The 18,751-nt window shown below is 52.5% G+C and overlaps 2 protein-coding genes across 2 annotated transcripts; both read right to left on the bottom strand.

Annotated features, from left to right (window-relative positions):
* Positions 1–365: 365 nt before the first annotated feature.
* LOC101910500 (protein-arginine deiminase type-3) lies at positions 366–6,301 on the bottom strand. The gene is made up of 16 exons (XM_005229634.3): positions 6,030–6,301; positions 4,260–4,440; positions 4,117–4,189; positions 3,967–4,028; positions 3,761–3,878; positions 3,550–3,675; positions 3,090–3,268; positions 2,898–3,001; positions 2,715–2,826; positions 2,523–2,630; positions 2,154–2,302; positions 1,867–2,011; positions 1,683–1,776; positions 1,306–1,385; positions 792–920; positions 366–699 (listed from the first exon to the last, which is right to left on the bottom strand). Exons 1-16 carry the CDS (start codon positions 6,119–6,121, stop codon positions 466–468), a joined length of 1,986 nt encoding a protein of 661 aa, XP_005229691.2. The 5' UTR covers positions 6,122–6,301; the 3' UTR covers positions 366–465.
* Positions 6,302–7,745: 1,444 nt separating this feature from the next.
* Positions 7,746–18,204, bottom strand: LOC101910673 (protein-arginine deiminase type-1). The gene is made up of 16 exons (XM_005229635.3): positions 17,975–18,204; positions 15,908–16,082; positions 15,371–15,440; positions 13,985–14,046; positions 13,136–13,253; positions 12,888–13,013; positions 12,103–12,278; positions 11,914–12,017; positions 11,462–11,585; positions 10,655–10,762; positions 10,419–10,570; positions 9,228–9,372; positions 8,824–8,917; positions 8,650–8,729; positions 8,077–8,202; positions 7,746–7,980 (listed from the first exon to the last, which is right to left on the bottom strand). Exons 1-16 carry the CDS (start codon positions 18,064–18,066, stop codon positions 7,747–7,749), a joined length of 1,986 nt encoding a protein of 661 aa, XP_005229692.1. The 5' UTR covers positions 18,067–18,204; the 3' UTR covers position 7,746.
* Positions 18,205–18,751: the final 547 nt, after the last annotated feature.

The raw sequence follows: 18,751 nt of genomic DNA, 5'->3' as shown, positions 1-18,751 counted from the left end.
GTTTTGCGTGCACATGTCTTTTTGGGCACACCTGTATTTCTGTGCCCACATGCATGTGTCTTTTTGTGTGCATGCATGTGGGTTTGTGCACACACGCATGTCTGGTTTTGTGCATGCATGTGGGTTTGTGCCAGCACATGTAGCCTCACGTGTGTGCACTTTGGGGCATGCACATGTGTTTTTTGCCCATGCATCACTGCAGCAATAGAGAGAACTGTACAACCCTGCTCACCGCTTCTTTCCCCCGCCCTGTTTAACCATTTTAATTGTAATTGCTGTGCCAGGAGAGAACGCCCACGTGCCACACCACACACCCAGAGAGTGACAAAAACACCTGCCCGTTTAAAACAAAGCTTCCAACCTTGCCCCCAGCAAGAGGGAAGCCAGGAGGAAGCTGCAGCCCTTTATTTCAAACCATTGAAGGCACTTGCAGGGATGGGGAGAGGGCTTTAGGGAGAGGGGACTTCAGGGCACCATGTGCCACCATTTGAAGGCGAGGGGCTTACGGCAGACGTTGGTGCCACAGTGGACCTCCCCAGAGAGGACGTGGTAGGAGTAGTAGTCGTCGATGAAGGTGCAGGTGAGGCCCAGGGGCTCCAGCAGCGCCCGCACCCGCTCCTCCAAGCAGCATTGCCCACCCACCAGCGGTCCAAAGGGCTTGGGGATGCCCAGGTGCCTGCCCAGCACCAGCATGTTCACCTGCAGCATGGGGATGGTGGTGAGGGTGCGCATCCCAGCCCAGATTCACCCCGGAGGGTCAGGGCAGGAGGAGGATGCTGGGTGTTAGTTACCATGTCGGGGAAGTAGGCTGAGGCACCAGTGGCTGCGTCACCTTGGAAGAGCTGGGGGATGTCAAGGATGTCCGGCTCTGTCAGCCCGAGCGCCCGCTTCAGGATGTCCCGGTTCCAGTTGATACAGCTCTGATAGGAGGGAGGCGGGATAGATGGATGGATGGATGGATGGACAGAGGGAGGGAGGGACAGAGGGAGGGGCAGGCAGGTGGAGGGAGGGATGGGTGGAAGGAGGGAGGGATGGAGGGACGGATAAAGGGATAAGAGGGATGGATGGAGAGCAGAGGGATGGGCAGGCAGGTGGAGGGAGGGGTGGGTGGAAGGAGGGATGGGTGGATGGATGGATAAAGGGATAGAGGGATGGACAGAGGGACGGGTGGGTGGATGGATAAAGGGATAGAGGGATGGATAGAGGGACAGGTAGACAGATGGACAGAGGGATGGAAGAAAGGGTGGAGATGGGGAAGAAGGGAGGGAGGGTTGGGAAGGAGCCCCCCCTGCTCCCCTTCTTTACCTGGACATAATTATTGAATTTCCGGAGGCCTTCGTTAGCCAGAATCTCGTTTATCGTCCGCTTGGGCACGTCCTCCAGTCCTGCAGCACAGATAACTGGGCAGGAATTCTTCCCCCAACACATTTGGGATGAGATTCCCAGGTCTGATCCAGGAGCTCCCCCATTTCAGGGGTCACGGGCAGTGAGCTCGATCCCAACCCAGGAAATCAAATCTGCGCAGCTTTTTAATTAATCCTGCCCCCCATCTTTGCTGCTGGCAGCGCTTTCCAGCCATTAGCTGGGTTTCAGGGTGTCATGCACTCACATGCCCCGTTGCATTTTGCAGGAAAAAAGGGAAAATGAACCCATCAAGCCCCAGTTTTCCTCCTCCCCCCTACCCTCGAACATCACCGCCTCGCCAAACCCCTCCTCTTGCTTCTCCTTGAGGAGCTGGTAGCAGGCGCTGGGGCTGGCCAGGAGCAGCCGAAAACCCTGGGGAGGAAGAAGGGATGATTGGGGGGGAGGGGGGGGGGGGGGATAAAGGCTGCACCCCACTTTTTTCCCTGCTCCAGGACTCGTTACCTTCCGATCAGGTGCAGGGACGAAGCTAAGAAACTCATCTACGTGGCCGACGAAGAGCCAGTCTGAAAACAGCTCCACCGGCGCCTGCACTTTTTGGGCAACGAGGAAATCCTTGACGGCTTTTGCCATCCGCCGGCCACCGAACCTGGGGGGACACAAGGAGGGGGGCTGCCATTTTGGGGTGCCCAAGGTGATGCTCTGCTTGCAACCAGCCTCAAACAGTACATAAAAATCTTTTTTTGGAGGTTTTTTCCCCCAATGCTTCAAACCCCCATCGTGCATCTCACCGGGGGAAGCTGCTGCCAATCAGGATGCGGCCCAAGGGATACTCCTTGCCCTGAACCGTCACGGGGGGGCTCACCTCCAAATTACCAAAAGAATCAAGGCTGGAAGCACCCTCCGGTGCTTGCCGGGCCACATAACCAAAATCAGGGCCCTGGATGGGGAAAAAATAGGGATAATGGTTAAAAAACCAAGGGGTAATGGTTAAAAAAAAAAGCTGTAAGCACCCAAAGTGCAGTGCTCCCAAATCATCCTCCCTGCTGGCTCTTCCCCTCCCAAAAGTGAAGGAAAAATAATAGATTTATCCTATTTTTTTAATGGATTAGCAAAGCTTTATGCCTTGCTGGGGAAGGGAGGAGGAAGGGATTGGGTACCAGGATGCTCTTGACGGGGAAATCCTTCAGTCCCCGGTCACGGGGTGAGTCAAAGACAACGGGGAAGGTCTTGTGGGGAGCTTGCACGTAGCCAAATTCGACCTCATCCTGGAAAAGGGATGGAGAGGGTTTGGGGGACCCCCCCTGGAGCTGCTGCAGTGAGAATGGGGCTGGGCATCATCCTGCACTCACCTGGATCCAGCGGTCATGGCGGTTCTTTGGCAGCGGACAGACAGTGAGAGGGCACTTGGCTTTCTCAGCCATGGCACCCACGGCCGCCACAAAATCCTCGTTGTCATCCACACTGGGAAGAAAAATGGGATACGGGAACTGCTCCAGCACCAGGCAGGATGCAGCCACCCACCCAGCACCCACCTGCAGACAAAGACCTCCAGCGGTGTTGCTGTGTTGGGAGTCATGATCCACGGAGCTACGCGGAAAACCACCGTGTCAGTGAAAATCGGAGTCTCCAGCAAACCCTGGGAAGGCGGGGAGGGGCAGGGGGGCAGTGTTTGGGCTCTGCTCCCCCCCGTCACAGCTCACCCTGACCCCCCCAGTGGCTGGTACCTTCTCAGGGCTCTCCAGCAGCGTGACGTGGAAAGCCACGAGCCCTGAAAATCCGACGTCGGGGAAGGCAAGCCCCTCCACGTAGAAGATGCTCTCCTCCTGATGCCGGCTGTGTTTGACGGTGTAGGCGAGCTTCGAGCCCCCCAGCACGTGCTTGTAATCCTCCAGCGCCACGCTGTCTGTGGATGCAAGCACCGTGCAGCCCCCTTAAACAGCCGACCCCTTTTCTGCAGCGTTTTGGCTCTTTTATTTTTTTTTTTTTTTTTGGCTAAAAGACATATTTGATCCCATGGAGCATGCACAGCAGGAACAAAATCAGCCAGTGCATCAGATAAACCCCCGCCACGGGATGTAGGCTGGATGCTACAGAAGTGGTACCCGCCCCGCTGCAAGCATTTTGCTTGAACGGCAATAATCTGGGGTGCCTGTCCCCCCCCAAACCCCAGTGTCAGCCACTCACTGCCGCCATAGAAAACGCCGACTTTATCAGCGTCGCCGAAGTCTACGTGGAGGAGGAGGTGATGGCCGGCAAAGATCGTGCGGGGACCTCGGGTCCGCAGCACCATCTGTGACATGTCCTTCAGGTCTGGCAGGAAAAGGGGTGTAAGAAAGGATAATCTGGGGGAAAAAAATAGGAAAATGGGGGTTTCTTGTATGGGATGTGCCAGTACCGGCATAGGAGCGGATGGCGGTGTCACGGTTATCCGGCATCTCGGCTTTGGGATCGTCGCGGTCACAGTTCACTAGCAGGATGGCCCCATGTCCGTCGGGACCCCACGTCCACGTTGCCTGGCGGGGGGATGAAGCAGGGCTGTGGGTGTCAGCCATCTCCCCCCATCCCACAGCAGTGCCGGGGGGCTCCTACCCCCCTTTATACCTTATCCAGCAGTGTCCTGCTCACCGTCCCGCTGCGGTTGGTGTCGGCATCCAGCGAGACCTCTGTGGGGAGAGGGATGCTGGGGGTGGGGGGAGGGGGGCATCCCCACCAGCGCCATGGCTTGGGGGTTCCCCCACCCCACACACTTACCCACGCAGGTGAGGTACAGCATGGCTCTGCCCACGGGCACCCCGCCAGCCTCCCCAAAATAAGAAATCCTGACCTGCAACAAGGAGTGGGTGCTCGCCACTGTGCAGAGAAGGGCCGGACCCTGCCGGTACACCAGCACCCACCTTTTCGTCGCCCACGTCCTTGCTGAGAGCATCCATGGCCAGCAGCACCTCGGCGCCGGCGGCCAGGGGCCAGCGGCACACGCTGGAGGGCAGCTTGACGCTCTGTGTCTCATGTACCACGTAGAGCTTCACGCCCGGCGTCCCCTGCACGTGGAAGGCAACCGCGTCTTTGGGTGCAGATCTGAGATCGGGGGAAAACCCAGTGAGAGCCCCAGGTGGGGGCATTGCTGGAATAACAGAGCGTGCGGCCAACCACAGGTGACACAAATCCTGCCACGTGCAATATGCAAGGAATCCTGCAATGTGCAATTCCAACAAGTCGTGCAAAAAGCACTGAATCCTGCAAAATGCAATTGCAACAAGTCCTGCGATACGCAGTTGCAAGAAAGCCTTCAATATGCAACAAATCCTGCAATTTGCAGTTGCACCAAGTCCTGCAAAATGCAGCAAACCCTGCAAAATACAGCTGCACCAAGCCCTGAGATATGCAACACATCCTGCAATGTGCGATTGCATCAAGTCCTTCAATATGCAACAAATCCTACAAAACGTGATTACAACAAATCCTGCAAAAGGCAATTGCAACAAATCCCGCAAAAGGCGATTACAACAAATCCAGCCAGAGGCAACAAATCCTGCAAAAGGCAGCGGCAACAAATCCCGCAATATTAATTGCAACAAACCCTGCCATTCACACAAAATCTTGCAACATTCAACTCTATCAAATGATGTGAAATGCAACAAGTCCCTCAACATTAATCACAATAAACCCTGCAACATGCACCAAATGGTGCAATACTGAGTCGCAACGCAGCCCACAAAATGCCACGAGTTCTGCAAAACACAACTGCAACAAATCAATACCACAAAACCTCCAAATTGCCACAAATCCTGCAACATTCCTTGCAGCAAAACCCCTGGAGCTGTTTGGGTTTAGCGTGGTGGTTTTTTTTTTCATGGGGCCACCCAAATATTCACGTTTAACCCCCCCGGCAGTGCTGGCAGCGAGGTCTGACTGGTTGCATCCCCTTCAGAGTGAAGCAAAGCTGCAGCGGTCGGGCAGGCTGCAGCTCGCATCACTCCACCCGGCTGCAAGAGGCCACGGGCGATGGGCCAAGGAGCACAAATCCTGACCGCCAGGAGGGAAGCACAGATCTGTCCCCAGGGGGGAAGGAAAAAACCCATCCCCACGGCAACTGGGAGAGGATGGGATGCTGTCGGCAGCCATGGTGTGGTGGGTTTGGATGCAAAATAAAACCCCAAGCTTCTGCTTGAGCTGGATTTCGAGGAAACAAAAACCCCAAAACCTGCTGCTGAAAAGCACTTGAACTTGGGCTGGGGCCAACGAAGCAGCGAAAACCCCCAGTGCTGGGAGGTGACGTCCCGGCCAGCAGCGCCGTGGTGGTTTCACTCCACGCATTCCCCCCAAACAGAGAAATATTTCAGTTTTGCAGGACACGGCAAACCCCGCCTGAGATGTGAAACTCAGCCCAGGGCATCACTCAAAGCTCCCAGGGGGTGCTTTCTGCACCCCAAAAACTGCAAAATCCCCCTTGGGGGGGTCACCACCTGGCTGTTGCATCGCGGTTTAGAGCATCCCCTTCCTCCCAGGGCTTGGCATCCCCTGGGAAAAACACCCCAAGCGGCAGCACTGCCCCGGCCTCACCCTGAGCTATTTTTATCAGTTTGATTAATGGGATAAAAGCAAAAAAAAAAAAAAAAGCAGATTTTGGGTTCCTCCCCCCCTCCATCAGCATCGTGGCTGCTTACCCACAGACATCCAGGGAGAGCTCGGTGCCCAGCACGCAGACAGTGCTGGTGGGACGCTGGGTGGAGAGCTGGACACGGCGCTGCTGGGCCATGCTGGCAGGCCCCTGGGGCACCCTTGGGTGCTGCGATGGGTGGCACAAGGGGATTTATAAAGTGTGGCTGCTGGGAGGGGATTAATCAAAGCCCAGCTTAATCCCACCTCCGGGCTCTCAGCCTCTAGGCTGGGTGTGCACTGTGCCCGGCCGTGCTTCCTGGTGATGGGAGTATGAATCAGTGCGGGGGGAAAAGCACCCCAAGACACCCACGAGGGTTTTTTCTTTCTTTATAAGAAGCCTGGGGGTGGGTTGGTTCCCCCCCCTCCCCCCTTAGCACAAAGAGACGCTGATGTGACCAGCCACCCTTAAACCCACGCTATAAAATATTCAGTGTGACACCAGAGCCGAGCTGGGGACATGCCAGCACCAGGCTCGGTGGGGTTTTATTTCTCCTCCTAAAGGGTTTTATTTGTCTAGCTGGAAAAACGAGCTTTAATTCTTATTTTAGGGCGGGCTGAAGGTACAAGCTGGGTGCTTGCCCATCCCCTGGCTGCTGCATGGGCCGGGGGCTCGGTATGTCACCTGCAGTGGGGACAGAAGACCCCACCATGGCTTTAATTGCCTTTGTTTTAATTAAATCCTGGTCTCGGCGTGGGAGAGCCCTTTGCTGATGCAGCTGTCCCCCCACCAACTCCCTGCAGGGTCATGCGCCGCTGGAATTTAATATCGCTCCTCAGGGCTGGGGAAACTCAGCAGAACCATAATTGCAGGGGAAATGGGGTTAGAAATCATCTTTTTGGGCAAGAAGAGGGGCGCCAAGTCGGACACATGACTTTTTGGGAGCCATCCCCCTCAATTCTCCAGCACCACTTGCAACAGTGTTGCAGCAGTGTGGATGGGAAGTGTGGCTATACTTTTACACCTCAAAAAGTACTGCTAGAAAAGCAAATTGACCAAAAAAAGTGGGTTTAGCCCAATAATAGCTCCCAGGGCTGCACAGGGCTAAGCGATGCCTGGGACAGGCCACTGGTTTCAGTTCCTGGTGCTGGTTCCTGCTGCGTGATGGCAGCATGGGCAGGGGTGCCAGGCTGGTACGGGGAAATGCCACGCTTTGTTTGCGATGAAAAGAGGGAGAGAAAGAGCGGCTGGGGTGGCTGCATACGGAGAAGGAAATTTTCTGGCTGGGGAACGTGTAAAATGATTCCCACAAGGAAGGGGCTCTGCCTCCACACCGTGCTGGGGTGAAGAGCCAGTGTTCCCAGCAGGAGGTGGGTTTTTGGCTGATATAGGGAATGGGGTGGTGGTGGTGGTAAGGTGGTTATTAGCTAAAAACCTGGGATAAGGGACTGTAAGACCCATTAGCAGTGGGACGGGGCCTCAGACCCCCCAAAGCAGCCTCCTTGCCTGCTGATTCACATGCACCACATTCCCAAAGATGCCCTGTGTTGTCCCCATCCCATAAAACCACCATTCCCCATAACAAACCCATGTGCCTAAAAAAAGGTCTTAAACAATATTTTCAACCCAACAGCAGGGGAAGAAAGGATGGGAGACGGGAAAGAGCTGCGCCCTTGGTGCTAATGCAGCTTTATTGGTGAAACCCTTTATTTTGCTGCGTTTTCTGATGCAGCAAATGCCCTTTCACCCTCCGGTTGCAGGACCTAAGCTCACTCCTGGGTGCTTCAAGGCACCATGTGCCACCATTTGAAGGCGAGGGGCTTACGGCGGACGTTGGTGCCGCAGTGGACGTCGCCAGAGAGGACATGGTAGGAGTAGTAGTCGTCGATGAAGGTGCAGGTGAGGCCCAGGGGCTCCAGCAGCGCCCGCACCCGCTCCTCCAAGCAGCATTGCCCACCCACCAGCGGTCCAAAGGGCTTGGGGATGCCCAGGTGCCTGCCCAGCACCAGCATGTTCACCTGCAGCCAGACCAGAAAATAGCATTTGCCACCCAAAAGGTGTGTTTGCATCAGGTGTGGACAGAAAAAGAAGGGTCAGAGGGGAGGAGGTCTCACCATGTCTGGGAAGAGGGCATCTGCGCGGGAGCCCTTCAGGATGAAGAGCTGGGGGATATCAATGATGTCCTGCTCACTCAGGCCCAGCTCCTGCTTCAGGAGGTCGCGGTTCCAGTCAATGCAGCGCTGTGGAGAGGGAGGACCTGGAACTGCCACCCCTGGCCATCCCAGCCCTCCGGATCCCATGCACAGACCCCTGTGTGCCCCACTGCATCCTGCCTGGAGCCTCACTTGCTCCACTGCATCCCACCCCACCCTTTTGAGCAGCCTCCTGAACCCATCCCCAACCCCAGCAACCTCTTTTTCCTTCAGTTTTGACACCTCTGCAGTCACCTGGGGCATCGCCCAGCAGGACGATGGGCTTGGGGTGAGCCACCACTCAAGGGTGTCTGGCTTCTTCAGTGGCTGCTCTTCTCACCCGCCTGTTTTCACACTGCACAGTGCAACTCACATCACGTTTCCTTGCTATTCCCCAGGATCTCTAAAAATGCTGCCTGCACCCAGAAATCATGCAGCAGCAATACAGAAGTGAGGAGAGCCAATCTGCTCAAATCCACGGCTGTGAAGTCCTACCTGCACATGCCTGTTGTCGTTCTTCAATGACTCGTCTGCCAGGATCTCATCAATGCTTCTCCTCTCACTGCCCTTCAGCCCTGCATAAGGATGGGAGCAGAGCGTTAAGGGATGCCTGTAAGGGACGCTGGTGGTCCCTGCCACGCCGCAGGGATGCCTTGCCCACTCCCTTACCAACAAGCTGAGTAGCTTCCCCGTGGCCCTGCCTCTGCTTCTCCTTGAAGAGCTTGTAGCAGGCGTTGGGGCTGGCCAAGAGAAGCCGGAATCCCTGCAGGAGACAGCCCGAGGGTCACGCTTTGCTGTTGGTGGGATATTTTATCCCACCGTCCTGCTGAGAGACAGCCCGCTGCTCCCAAACACAGCCCCAGGCATTGTAGGGTGCACGGGATGCCACCGTCACAGGGTGCATGGGATGCCACCCAGGGACTCACCGTTTTCCAGGAAGCCACCCCAAAAGAAGGTGCATCACCCCACTCCCCCTGGGTGGACAAGCAACTGCAAAAAGGGCTTTTTTTTTTTTTTTTTCGTTTGCAGAAGACACCCCGTGCGGGAACAGGGATGGCTCTGGGGACCAGTACCTTCCTATCATAAGCAGGGACAAAGGTGAGGAATTCATCCACGTGGCCCACGCTCAGCCACTCCGAGTAAACCTCCACCGGTGCCTGCACCTTCTGGGCGTAAAGAAAATCCCTGACCGCCTTGGACATCCGCCGGCCGGAGGACCTGGGGAGCAGAGGGAGGAGGAGAAAGTGGGTGGCCATCGCACCCCTCCCCAAGATTTATCCCCATCCTTCCCCTGAGCATTGTGCCAAGGGGAGAAGATGCATTTGCACATCCCATTTTTATGGCAAACGGCTGGAAATGGTCTGAGCAATATACATCTGTATTATATATCAATGTATCTAGATATTGTATATTAACATATCTAGATCCTGTATATTAATATGTTTATATCGACATATAATATAGCTTTATTATACCTTACTATCTCCTCTATATATTATTATATATTAATATATATCTAGGCCATATATATCTCTAGGCAATTGTGCATAACATCCTCTGTTCTGTTTGGGCATCTTTCACTCTGTCCTTGTGAATCTTAAATTACTCCTTATGCAGCACTTTGTGCGGGCGTGAAGTTTTCTTAGACAGAGAGCAGTAGGCTGGGAAAACATTAATTAAACTTCTAGTAATAAGGGATAATTACAGTCCCGGCAAGGCTGGGAAAATGCCATTTACCCGCCACCATAACCGAAGCAAGCCCCCTGGCTTGCAGCGGGGCTGGGGTTGGAGCATCCTGTTTGTTATCCTGGATCAAATCCCATCTGGATTCGTCCCCGTTGTTATTTCTCCAGGAAAATAACCTCCTTTGTGGAGGATTTTGCAGGGCACTGTTGTTCCCACAGGGCTGCCTAGCACTGCCTGCCCAGAGCAAAACAATTTCCAGTTATTCAGGGTTTTACCCTTTCCTGGATTTCCCTGCTTTTCCTTTTAATAGGATAGGGAAAAAAAGTAAGCCCGGATGCTTACAGTGCTGTAAGGATTGGAGCAAAAGCACCAGCAGCTTGGGAGGGGGTAAAAATCAGAGCGGTGGCAGGATTTTGTAAGGTATGAAGGAATAACAATGCGGTTTGCATGTCACATCTGGGGTCTGATGGGAATCGCCCCAAATTTCCACTCCAAAGGGTGCAACCTCTCCTCATGCAAGGATTTCTGGTGCTTCCCCACATCCCAGATGGAGGGCTCGAGTTCCCCTTGCACCTCACCAAGGCAGGGGGCTGCCGATCAGGATCCGGCCCAGGGGATACTCCTTCCCTTGCACTGTCACCGGTGGGCTGACATCCAGGTTGCCAAAGGAGTCAAGGCTGGAGACGTCTCTCCTGGGGGGCTCACGGGTCACGTAGCCAAAATCAGGACCCTGGGGAAGAGAGGAGCAGTGACAGAGACCACCTGGGTGGGGGATTTTGCAGGGAGAAAGGGGGCTGGCAATGCAGCCACGCACCAGGATCTTTTTAAAAGCAAAATCCTTCAAGCCTCTGTTCCTGGGTGAGTCAAAGACGACAGGGAAGGTCTTGTGTGGCGCTTCCACATAGCCAAACTCTAGCTCGTCCTGTTGCAGGAAGAAGAGGAGGAGGAGGAAGAGGAGAAGGAGGGCTCCTAGCAGAGTGATAGCCATCTCCACAAGGCATGTGGTGAGGGTGGAGGAGGAAACATGGCACACCTGGCAAAGCCCGGCTATTGCCCTTAACCCCAAGGGAGGCAGCTGTCTTGCTCTCCCTGGGGGGTGACACCCCACCTGGCATGGGTCACCCCTGGGAAAGCGACACAGGGCCACAATGGGCAGGGAAGAGAGGCAGGGACGGCAGGGCTTGAGCATGCTGCGGGGCACCCTGCACGTCCAGCCGGCACACACCATGTCCTCCTGGCAATGCACTGTGGGGCCCCTCTTGCAGTGGAGACCCTTTTGCAAAGCCCTACGGCATCCCTTTTGCAATGGAGTCCCTCTTGCAAAGTCCCTTTTGCAATGGGGTCCCCCCTTGCAATGAGGTCCCTCTTGCAGTGCCCCATGGGGTCACTCTTGCAAACCAGGGTCCCTGTGCAACATCTCTGTGCTGGTTGCCACCACCAGCAGCATTTCCCTATGCTTTAGTTCGTGGTTGCCTGGTGATGCCTCTTAGCATCCAGGTGCTTCCCTGAGCAACTCAGCCAGTCCCTCCCAGAGGTGCCAGCAACAGGGGTGACACCTTATGTGCCCCAGGAGCTTGTAAGGGACCAGAAGAGCCACATATTACAAGCGTCAATTGATGACCTGGATCCAGCGGTCACTCCGGGTTTCCACTTCTGAACAGATGGTCAGCTTGCAGTTGGCTTTCTTCAGCAGGACCTGGAGCCCTTCCAGAAAGACTTCATTGGAGTCTGAGCCTCGCTGGATGCTGGAGGGAGAGGAAGGAGCGAAGGCTGCAAAGGGGGATCACAAGAAGCCCCTCACAACCCTGACCAAGCAGCCCATTCCTCATTCCTAATTGCGCTGGGCAATAGTGCTGCACGAGATTAGACCCCAAAGAGGGCCCTCCAGCCTTTCTCCTTGGGGTGGCAACGAGTGCCGCAGTGCCACCAGGCTCCCTACCCAAATACTGCCTCCAGTATAGCATGCACAAAGCTTGGCTCACCCTATAGCTGCTACATATCAAAGAAGGGCTGAAAACTCCTCCTTGGAGAGTCCCCCAAGGCAGGAGAACAATGGGGTGACATCGCTCCTACCTGCAGACAAAAACCTCCATAGGCTGCTGGGTGTTGGGTGTCATTATCCAGGGTGCCACGCGGAAAACCACTGTATCCGTGAAAATTGGAGTGCCCGGTGAATTCTGCAAGGGGTGAAAACAGCGTGGAGCAGCGGTTGAAAACCCACCATTGGGGGACTTGGCAGGGGATGGGGCAAATCTCACATACCTTATGGGGGACCTCCAGCAAGCTGACGCTGAAGGAAACCAACCCAGAGAAGCCCACATCGGGGAAAGCCAACCCTTCAACGTAGAAGGTGTTTTCTCCACTGCCGACATGGTCCAGCACGTAGGAGAGCTTGTCTGGCCCCAGCACAGGTTTGTACTGGGGGTGTGAGTCACTCCCTGGAGAAATACCGAAATACCCAACCCAAGACAGTGTGACCAACCTGTCCACTGGGCTGGAAAGAGGCACCAGTGAGGAGGTGGCTGATGCCAACGTGGTCTGCAGAGGAGTGGGTGTGCCTCTCCTTCTCTGGGGAACACACTTGATCTTCCTATACAAAGAGGACTCTATACCCTCAGGTCCAACCCTTTCAAGATGCGTGGCTCAAATTAAGCATCTAATGATATACTTGGGTTCCCTGACCTGATTTTGGTTGGGGAGCTGGTGGCATTCAAAGGCAGAATGTGCTGCCCAACGAGATGGGCTGCATTGTGGCTGGGTCATTGCCTGCACCAAAAAGGTGCTGGGAGCCACGTGGAGGTTATCTGTCCCATGGGAACGTCAAAATTTCAGCAACGTCCTTGAGAAAAGCTTTTTTTTTATCCATTTTCCCATTTATTTTTTCCATATAACCCCATCTTCTACAACAGCAGAAGAGCTTTGGGGATAAGTGAGTGTTTCCAGCAATCAGGGCTGCCCAGCCTTTCACCACAGTGAACAAAAAATGTAGGGTTCACCCACCTTGGGGTCATGCACGGATATCTGGGAAGAAAGGAAGAAATACTCACGGATAGCATGGAAAACCCGTACTTTATCCGCATCCGACTCAGGGACATGCAGGACCACCTGGTACTCAGTAAAGATAGCACTGGGACCCTGAGTCCGCAGCAGCATGACAGACATGTCCTGAAGGTCTATGGTGGGCAGGGGGAAGGGTGGAGAGAGGGGACATGGAGAGAGGAGATGAAGGTGTTGCAAGTGGGAAACATCCCAGTGAGACCTTTTGGGTCTCCTTGCACCGCGGATGACACGCTACCTGCACTGGTCCGTATGTCCACCTCACCGCTGTCCGTCCCCCCCCTGCCAGGGCTGTCCCGGTCGCAGTTGACCAGCAGCACGGCACCTTGCCCATCTGGACCCCACGTCCATTTGGCCTGGAGGAGAAGCACCCAAAAGGGGTGAAAGCAAGATTTCCTTAATTCCAGCCTCCTCCAAAACCAGGGAAAACCCCACCACCACGGCCATGCTTGAAGGACAACCCACAACAAGCAGTCAAGGCTAGTGGGGAGACAGCAATGATGCTTTCAAGCCACTAAATTTCCTAACCTCTAGCTTCTAGCAAGGCCAGCAAAGGCTATTTCAAACAGATCTTATCTTCCAACAAGCCAGAAAATATCTGCCGGGCCTCATCTAGACAACACTACGCTGTTTCTAGAAATACATCTCATCTTGATGTACAATTTGCACTGCCAATTGGGCTGCAGCTAATTACCCAGGTGTAAGTGCTTGGGCATATGCAGATATATTGCCAAAGGGGTAAATCTCTTGCTGTTTGCTAAACTTTTAGCTGACTCATTTAGTGGCATGTTTCAAGTCCAAAATGGAAAAAAAAAAAAAAAAAAAGGCGGTGGGGGGAAAGGCAGAGTGTTTTCTCCTATGTGGGCTGGACTGGAGAGGTAGAAGATTTTGGTACGGAATAAGAAAATAATGACTTTTCCTTCTCAATTAGTACGTTGAGAATTTGCCAGGTTATTTTCCCTAATGCAGACATCAGAGGCACCACCCAAGTCCCTCTCCCTCCTGGGGATTTTCGGGGAAGAGACTGCAAAGGGGTACACCCGGCACTGACCCCCCATACACCGCCTACAGCAAAGTTTCTCCTTACCTTGTCCTTCCCTTTGCTCTTCACTCGGCCACTACGGCTCAAGTCCACATCCAGGGATACATCTGAAACATCAAGAGGGAAGGAAGCCACTGGCAGGGGAATGAGCTCTCAACGGCATTTTGGGCTCAGCCTTGGCACTAGCCATGAGTCATCCAACACCAACCCCACCTTCATGCTCCGATGCTGCTCCAGGCCCTGTCTCCAACAAAATGCTGATAGAAAAGCCAATTTTATAGCTTTTCCATGGCTTTCCCCCTTTGGTCTCCAGCTATCGTCTCCCACCTTGGTTCCTCCAGCAGGGACGTAATCACTTTATGGCATATTTTGTGTTTTCACTGATTTCATATTGATGATACTGTTTTTCATTATGCCAAAACATGGTGGAGGCATGAAAGAGTTTTCACCACGGGTGAGTGGTCACCTAAATAATTACTAGGCTCGATGCAATGTTTGAGAAGGACTTTCCCTTACAGAGCTCTTCTTGGCCCAAATCTCTGTCTCTGCTGCAATAAAATGGATGTTTACCAGTGACCTCATCTAAACCCTACCTAAATCTGTATTAAGCCTACCTCAACATAGAAACTCCTCCAAATGGGAATGTGGAAAACACAGGCACTGGTCCTTCTCCTTGATGCAAAGAGGAGGACATGGAGAAGCTGAAAATGAAGCTCTAAATCTAAGCAAGTGAAAAACATTTGTAAGGCAAAAGCCCTGCCGACAGCAGTGGCCCCATGGGACATGGGAAACTATCATGGTCATGGGACACAGGAAACCATCAGCCTCTACAGGTGCAATTTTAGGAGGCATATGCATGACTTAAGGACACAGGTCTGACTGTCATGTGAACACTTTAGAAAAACCCAAACTTAGGGTAATTAATCCATCCAAGTGGAAGGCTCTATATCCAGACTGGTTGTCTAGACTCCCTTTGTAGTCAGCAGAGGAAAATAGGCATTTCAAGGGAATGATTCATCTCATCCTAAACTTCTAAAATAGGTCAGACGACTACACTTTGGTGCCTGTTCCTCACCCCTAGCTGCAACGGAGGTCAAGGAGGGGGATGCCAGCCAAAGTTGGGTGAGATGGTCTCCTTTGGTTCCTCTGCCACCAACGCAATGGCCTTGGCAAGCAGAGGAGGATGCTCGGTGTGTGCGTTGGGTGGGGACACAGCCCAGCCTGTGTCTTTTTTGCACCATATAAGGCAGCATAATAACATTTTAATTATTTCCCTCTTGCTTGTCAGCATCAGTCAACACCCAAACCTTCATTGCACATTGCAGAAGGGCAGCCCGCGCCCCCCACTTAACTCCCATCCCATGAACCCAACTAGATCTTGGCATCAGAAAGAGTTGGCCGGGTTTGAAAAAGCATTGCTGTAATACCTACCTACGCAAGTGAGATACAACCAAGCCACCGAAAGCTCATTGCCTTCTCGTCCGTAGTATGAAATCTTAACCTGCAAAGACATCATCAGATCATGACCCAAGTCCTGTGTCACATCATGATGAGTAGGTCTTTCTACTCACTGGGTTGACCAACCAATGCTATACACCAAGTTCTTGGAAGATTCATCCAAGTCATTCTCCATTAATCACAGTTCAGCGAAACCATTTCTGCCTGCTTCAGCACAGAAACAGGCATGGAAAAAGCCAAGGTTGGAGTATTTTTTCTGCTTGGCATGGAATTTTTGACACCAGCTTTTGCAGCCACTGCTATCTCATCTTTAGGGCTCAACATGTGAACTTCTCCTTCTTAGTTTCATTTTTCGTAAGTGATAATTACACAATTCTGTTTAAGTTTGAGTTTTTTCCACGGAAAAAATCCAATGTCAGAACCACCTAGAAATGCTGGAGCCTGCCCATAACCCTCCCTTCTCTCTAGAAATTCTGACTTATTTTTCAAGTTGCTTAAGCAGCAACTAACCTTATTGTCATTTACTGTCCTGCTGGTGACATCAATGGTCACTACAACCTCTATATCTGGATCCAGGGGCCATCTGGAGTTAATCATGGGTTTTGTCGTGAGGCTGTGGATGATATGGACCGTAACTGCAGAGGTGGCATGGACATCAAATGACGTGGCACCTTTGGGGGTAGATCTGAAACAGAAAGCAGTGTTGGGTTATAAACCAAGTTGTCCCTCCTGTTCTCTGTGGAGCCAAATACTTGAACCTGGAATTAAAATCCAGCCTTAACTGGGTGGAAAGGACTCAGAAACCATCTCCAGGTGATGAAATGCGTCATCTGAATTTTATATGTATTATCTCTGTGGCAGTGTTGAGCAAGCAGAGCTCCCACTGGAGCTTCAGCACGTCCGTCTGTGGTTAAGCCTAGATTGCAAATTGCTGAAGTTTGGGCATCCAATCTCCCTCCACAACAGCAAGAAAACCCCCAAAATGTCAGTATCTCATGAGAAAACCCCAACAAAGAGCCAGGACAATTTATTATGTCAACCATCCAGGGAAATGGTTATTGTGGACCATACCCTGACCTGAGAGATGCTCAAACTGGAGCAAAGCCTGAATCGGAGCATGGAGAACCCGCACCCCACCTGCATGACATCCCTCACCTTTGAAGTGCTGCCTACCTGCTCATTACAGCACCCCCATCCCAGGAGCACGAGTGCTCCGACCTGTCTGCCACCAGGAGCCAGCCTCCCCAGCCACACACAAAAAGGGACAGGGTGGTAAATTTTAACAGTGAGGAGAGAAGAGGGGAGGGAAAAAAAAGGGGACAGAAGAGATTTATTCCCAGTGTTACTCTTGGCATGGCATCCCTGGTACCTGCAGTGGCTTTTAAGGGAAGATTAAAGAGTCATCTTGCTTGTCATCCCTCATATTTAACATCGTGCAACATCATAAATCCACCTGCACACTGTTGCACACTGTGACTTCTCAAATTTGGGTCTATTTGCCCTGATTTTACAGCCCTCACACCTCAGCATCATCACCAGATCCCCACTGTGCACCATTTGCTGCCCCAAAACAGTCCAAACCACAGTCAAAGCTTGACACATCCATCACCAAGCTCCCCCTGACCAGTGCTTTGCAGGAACAAAATGATCCTATTTTTTTAGTTGAAAGAACATCCGCCGTCTGCTTTTTTGGACCAAAGCTCAAATTTGCTACCAAGGAGCCAAATCAGCCTATTCTGGGGCTTGGGCTCCACGTTTAAATGGAACTGATCTTGCTTTGAGTCCTAATCCAGGGGGGGAAAAATTGCAAATAATAGGGTTTATATATTCCCATCTGGCTGAGGGAAAAAATAATACTATTTAGGGCAGCTGAAGCTCAGTCTGAAGCCTTTTTGGGGGCTAACAGCATGTCCTGGCTTGGCTCCAACATGCAACCCCAATAATTGCTATGGATGCGATGCCGGTTGGCTTGTCCTGTAGTCTCTATCATTATAAACATGATTTATTAAATAATGACAATGTAACAGCAGGGTAAATACAGCCTCATATCTGGCCAATAAAGCAACCCCCATATTTAATGCTGGATTTAATGGAAAAATCTCTTTTTATGAAATCACCTGCACAAACCCGCTGGTGGATTTTTTCTGCCTGAGCCACACATTTTATTCTTTAGCTCATTTTAGCTCCAGCCAAGTTGCCTGTCTTGAATTGCTCTTGCCTAATGTTTTCACAGCCAGAAATAGATCACGTTTAGCCAGGGTGTGCACGGGCTTTGCCTGCAAATCGTCATGGCTCAGCTACATTTCGACGCCTTGCATTTGCCAGAGCCAACGTCCCTCCTTTGGCTGCAGCTCCCCATGGGACATCATCCCCTAAAACAGACCCAGCGGGACATGTCCACCATGCACTGAACAAACTTGCCAAATCCTTGAATGAACCCATGATGTGGGCTCAAAATGAGCTCTGATTTTCCCCCAGCACCCATTTCTCCTCCAAAAAGCGAACACGCCATTGGGCTCCCCCAAAACCCATCAGCTCTATAGAAAACAACAGGGATAGCCCGGTCCCAAGCCTTACCGGCGTGTATCAAGGAAGACCTCGGTACCCAACACGCAGACACCATAGCTGGCATGGCTGGTGGACATCTGTATGACGTGACGTTGGGGCATGATGTGCCGGGGACAGCGGCCACATGTGAAGAAAGCTGCTGCCTGGCTTTGTAGGTAAACCAGCAGGACTGGATTAAAAGGCAGGGGAATTTAACTCCTCCTTCCCTCGATGACGGGGTTCAGCCAGGGGACCCTTCAGTCTCCACCTCCACCACCCAGCAAGCTGCCGCCCTGCTCAGGGAGATGGAGGTGATAAAGCAGCCCCGGGAGGGGACACGGGCAGCTCCAGGGAGATGACACCCAGCAGGGGGGCAGAACAGGGTGGGTAACACCCAGCCGTGCCCCAGGATGCTTGGCAGCAAGCTCTTTCAGGGTTTATTCTCACTTTTTTATTCCCTTATAGCTCCATATAAGGACTCCAAAGCTTAATGCATTAAACATTTTTACCTCCTGCTTTAGGGCAACGTGGTTGTTTAGGGTTATTACAATACACTGTATCATTAAAATAAAGCATTTTCTTTAAAACAACCCAAATTTTCCATCTAGCTTCTCTACGAGTGACTCACGGCCTCAGCTACCCCATTAGGGCAATGCCCGAATAAAGCCTAACAAAAGGAGATGTTTGTTCAGGTTGGTCCTTCCCATAACAACTCCCGAGGAGCACGACAGGCAGAAACGGGTGCAGGGAAAACTGGTTATTTGGCATGCAGGGAAGGGGAAAAAAACAAACAAGAACAAAACAATA

This window comes from Falco peregrinus, chromosome 3 (genome assembly GCF_023634155.1).
Source record: "Falco peregrinus isolate bFalPer1 chromosome 3, bFalPer1.pri, whole genome shotgun sequence".
NCBI classification, from domain to species: Eukaryota; Metazoa; Chordata; class Aves; order Falconiformes; family Falconidae; genus Falco; species Falco peregrinus.
The sequence above is the reverse complement of the archived record's forward strand: the minus strand, read 5'-3'. Positions and strand labels throughout refer to the sequence as shown.

Bases quoted from the DNA above. Each gene is read 5' to 3' on its own strand.
- LOC101910500 (XM_005229634.3), bottom strand. From the start codon at position 6,121: ATGGCCCAGCAGCGCCGTGTCCAGCTCTCCACCCAGCGTCCCACCAGC. The intron at 3,879-3,966 runs GTATAAAGGGGG...TCCCCCCGCCAG, and splicing joins GCAGGACACTGCTGGATAAG to GCAACGTGGACGTGGGGTCC. The intron at 921-1,305 runs GTAAAGAAGGGG...CCCTCCTATCAG, and splicing joins AATTCAATAATTATGTCCAG to AGCTGTATCAACTGGAACCG.
- LOC101910673 (XM_005229635.3), bottom strand. From the start codon at position 18,066: ATGCCCCAACGTCACGTCATACAGATGTCCACCAGCCATGCCAGCTAT. The intron at 10,763-11,461 runs GTCATCAATTGA...TTCCTGCAACAG, and splicing joins GGAGTGACCGCTGGATCCAG to GACGAGCTAGAGTTTGGCTA. The intron at 8,203-8,649 runs GTAGGACTTCAC...CCCTCTCCACAG, and splicing joins ACGACAACAGGCATGTGCAG to CGCTGCATTGACTGGAACCG.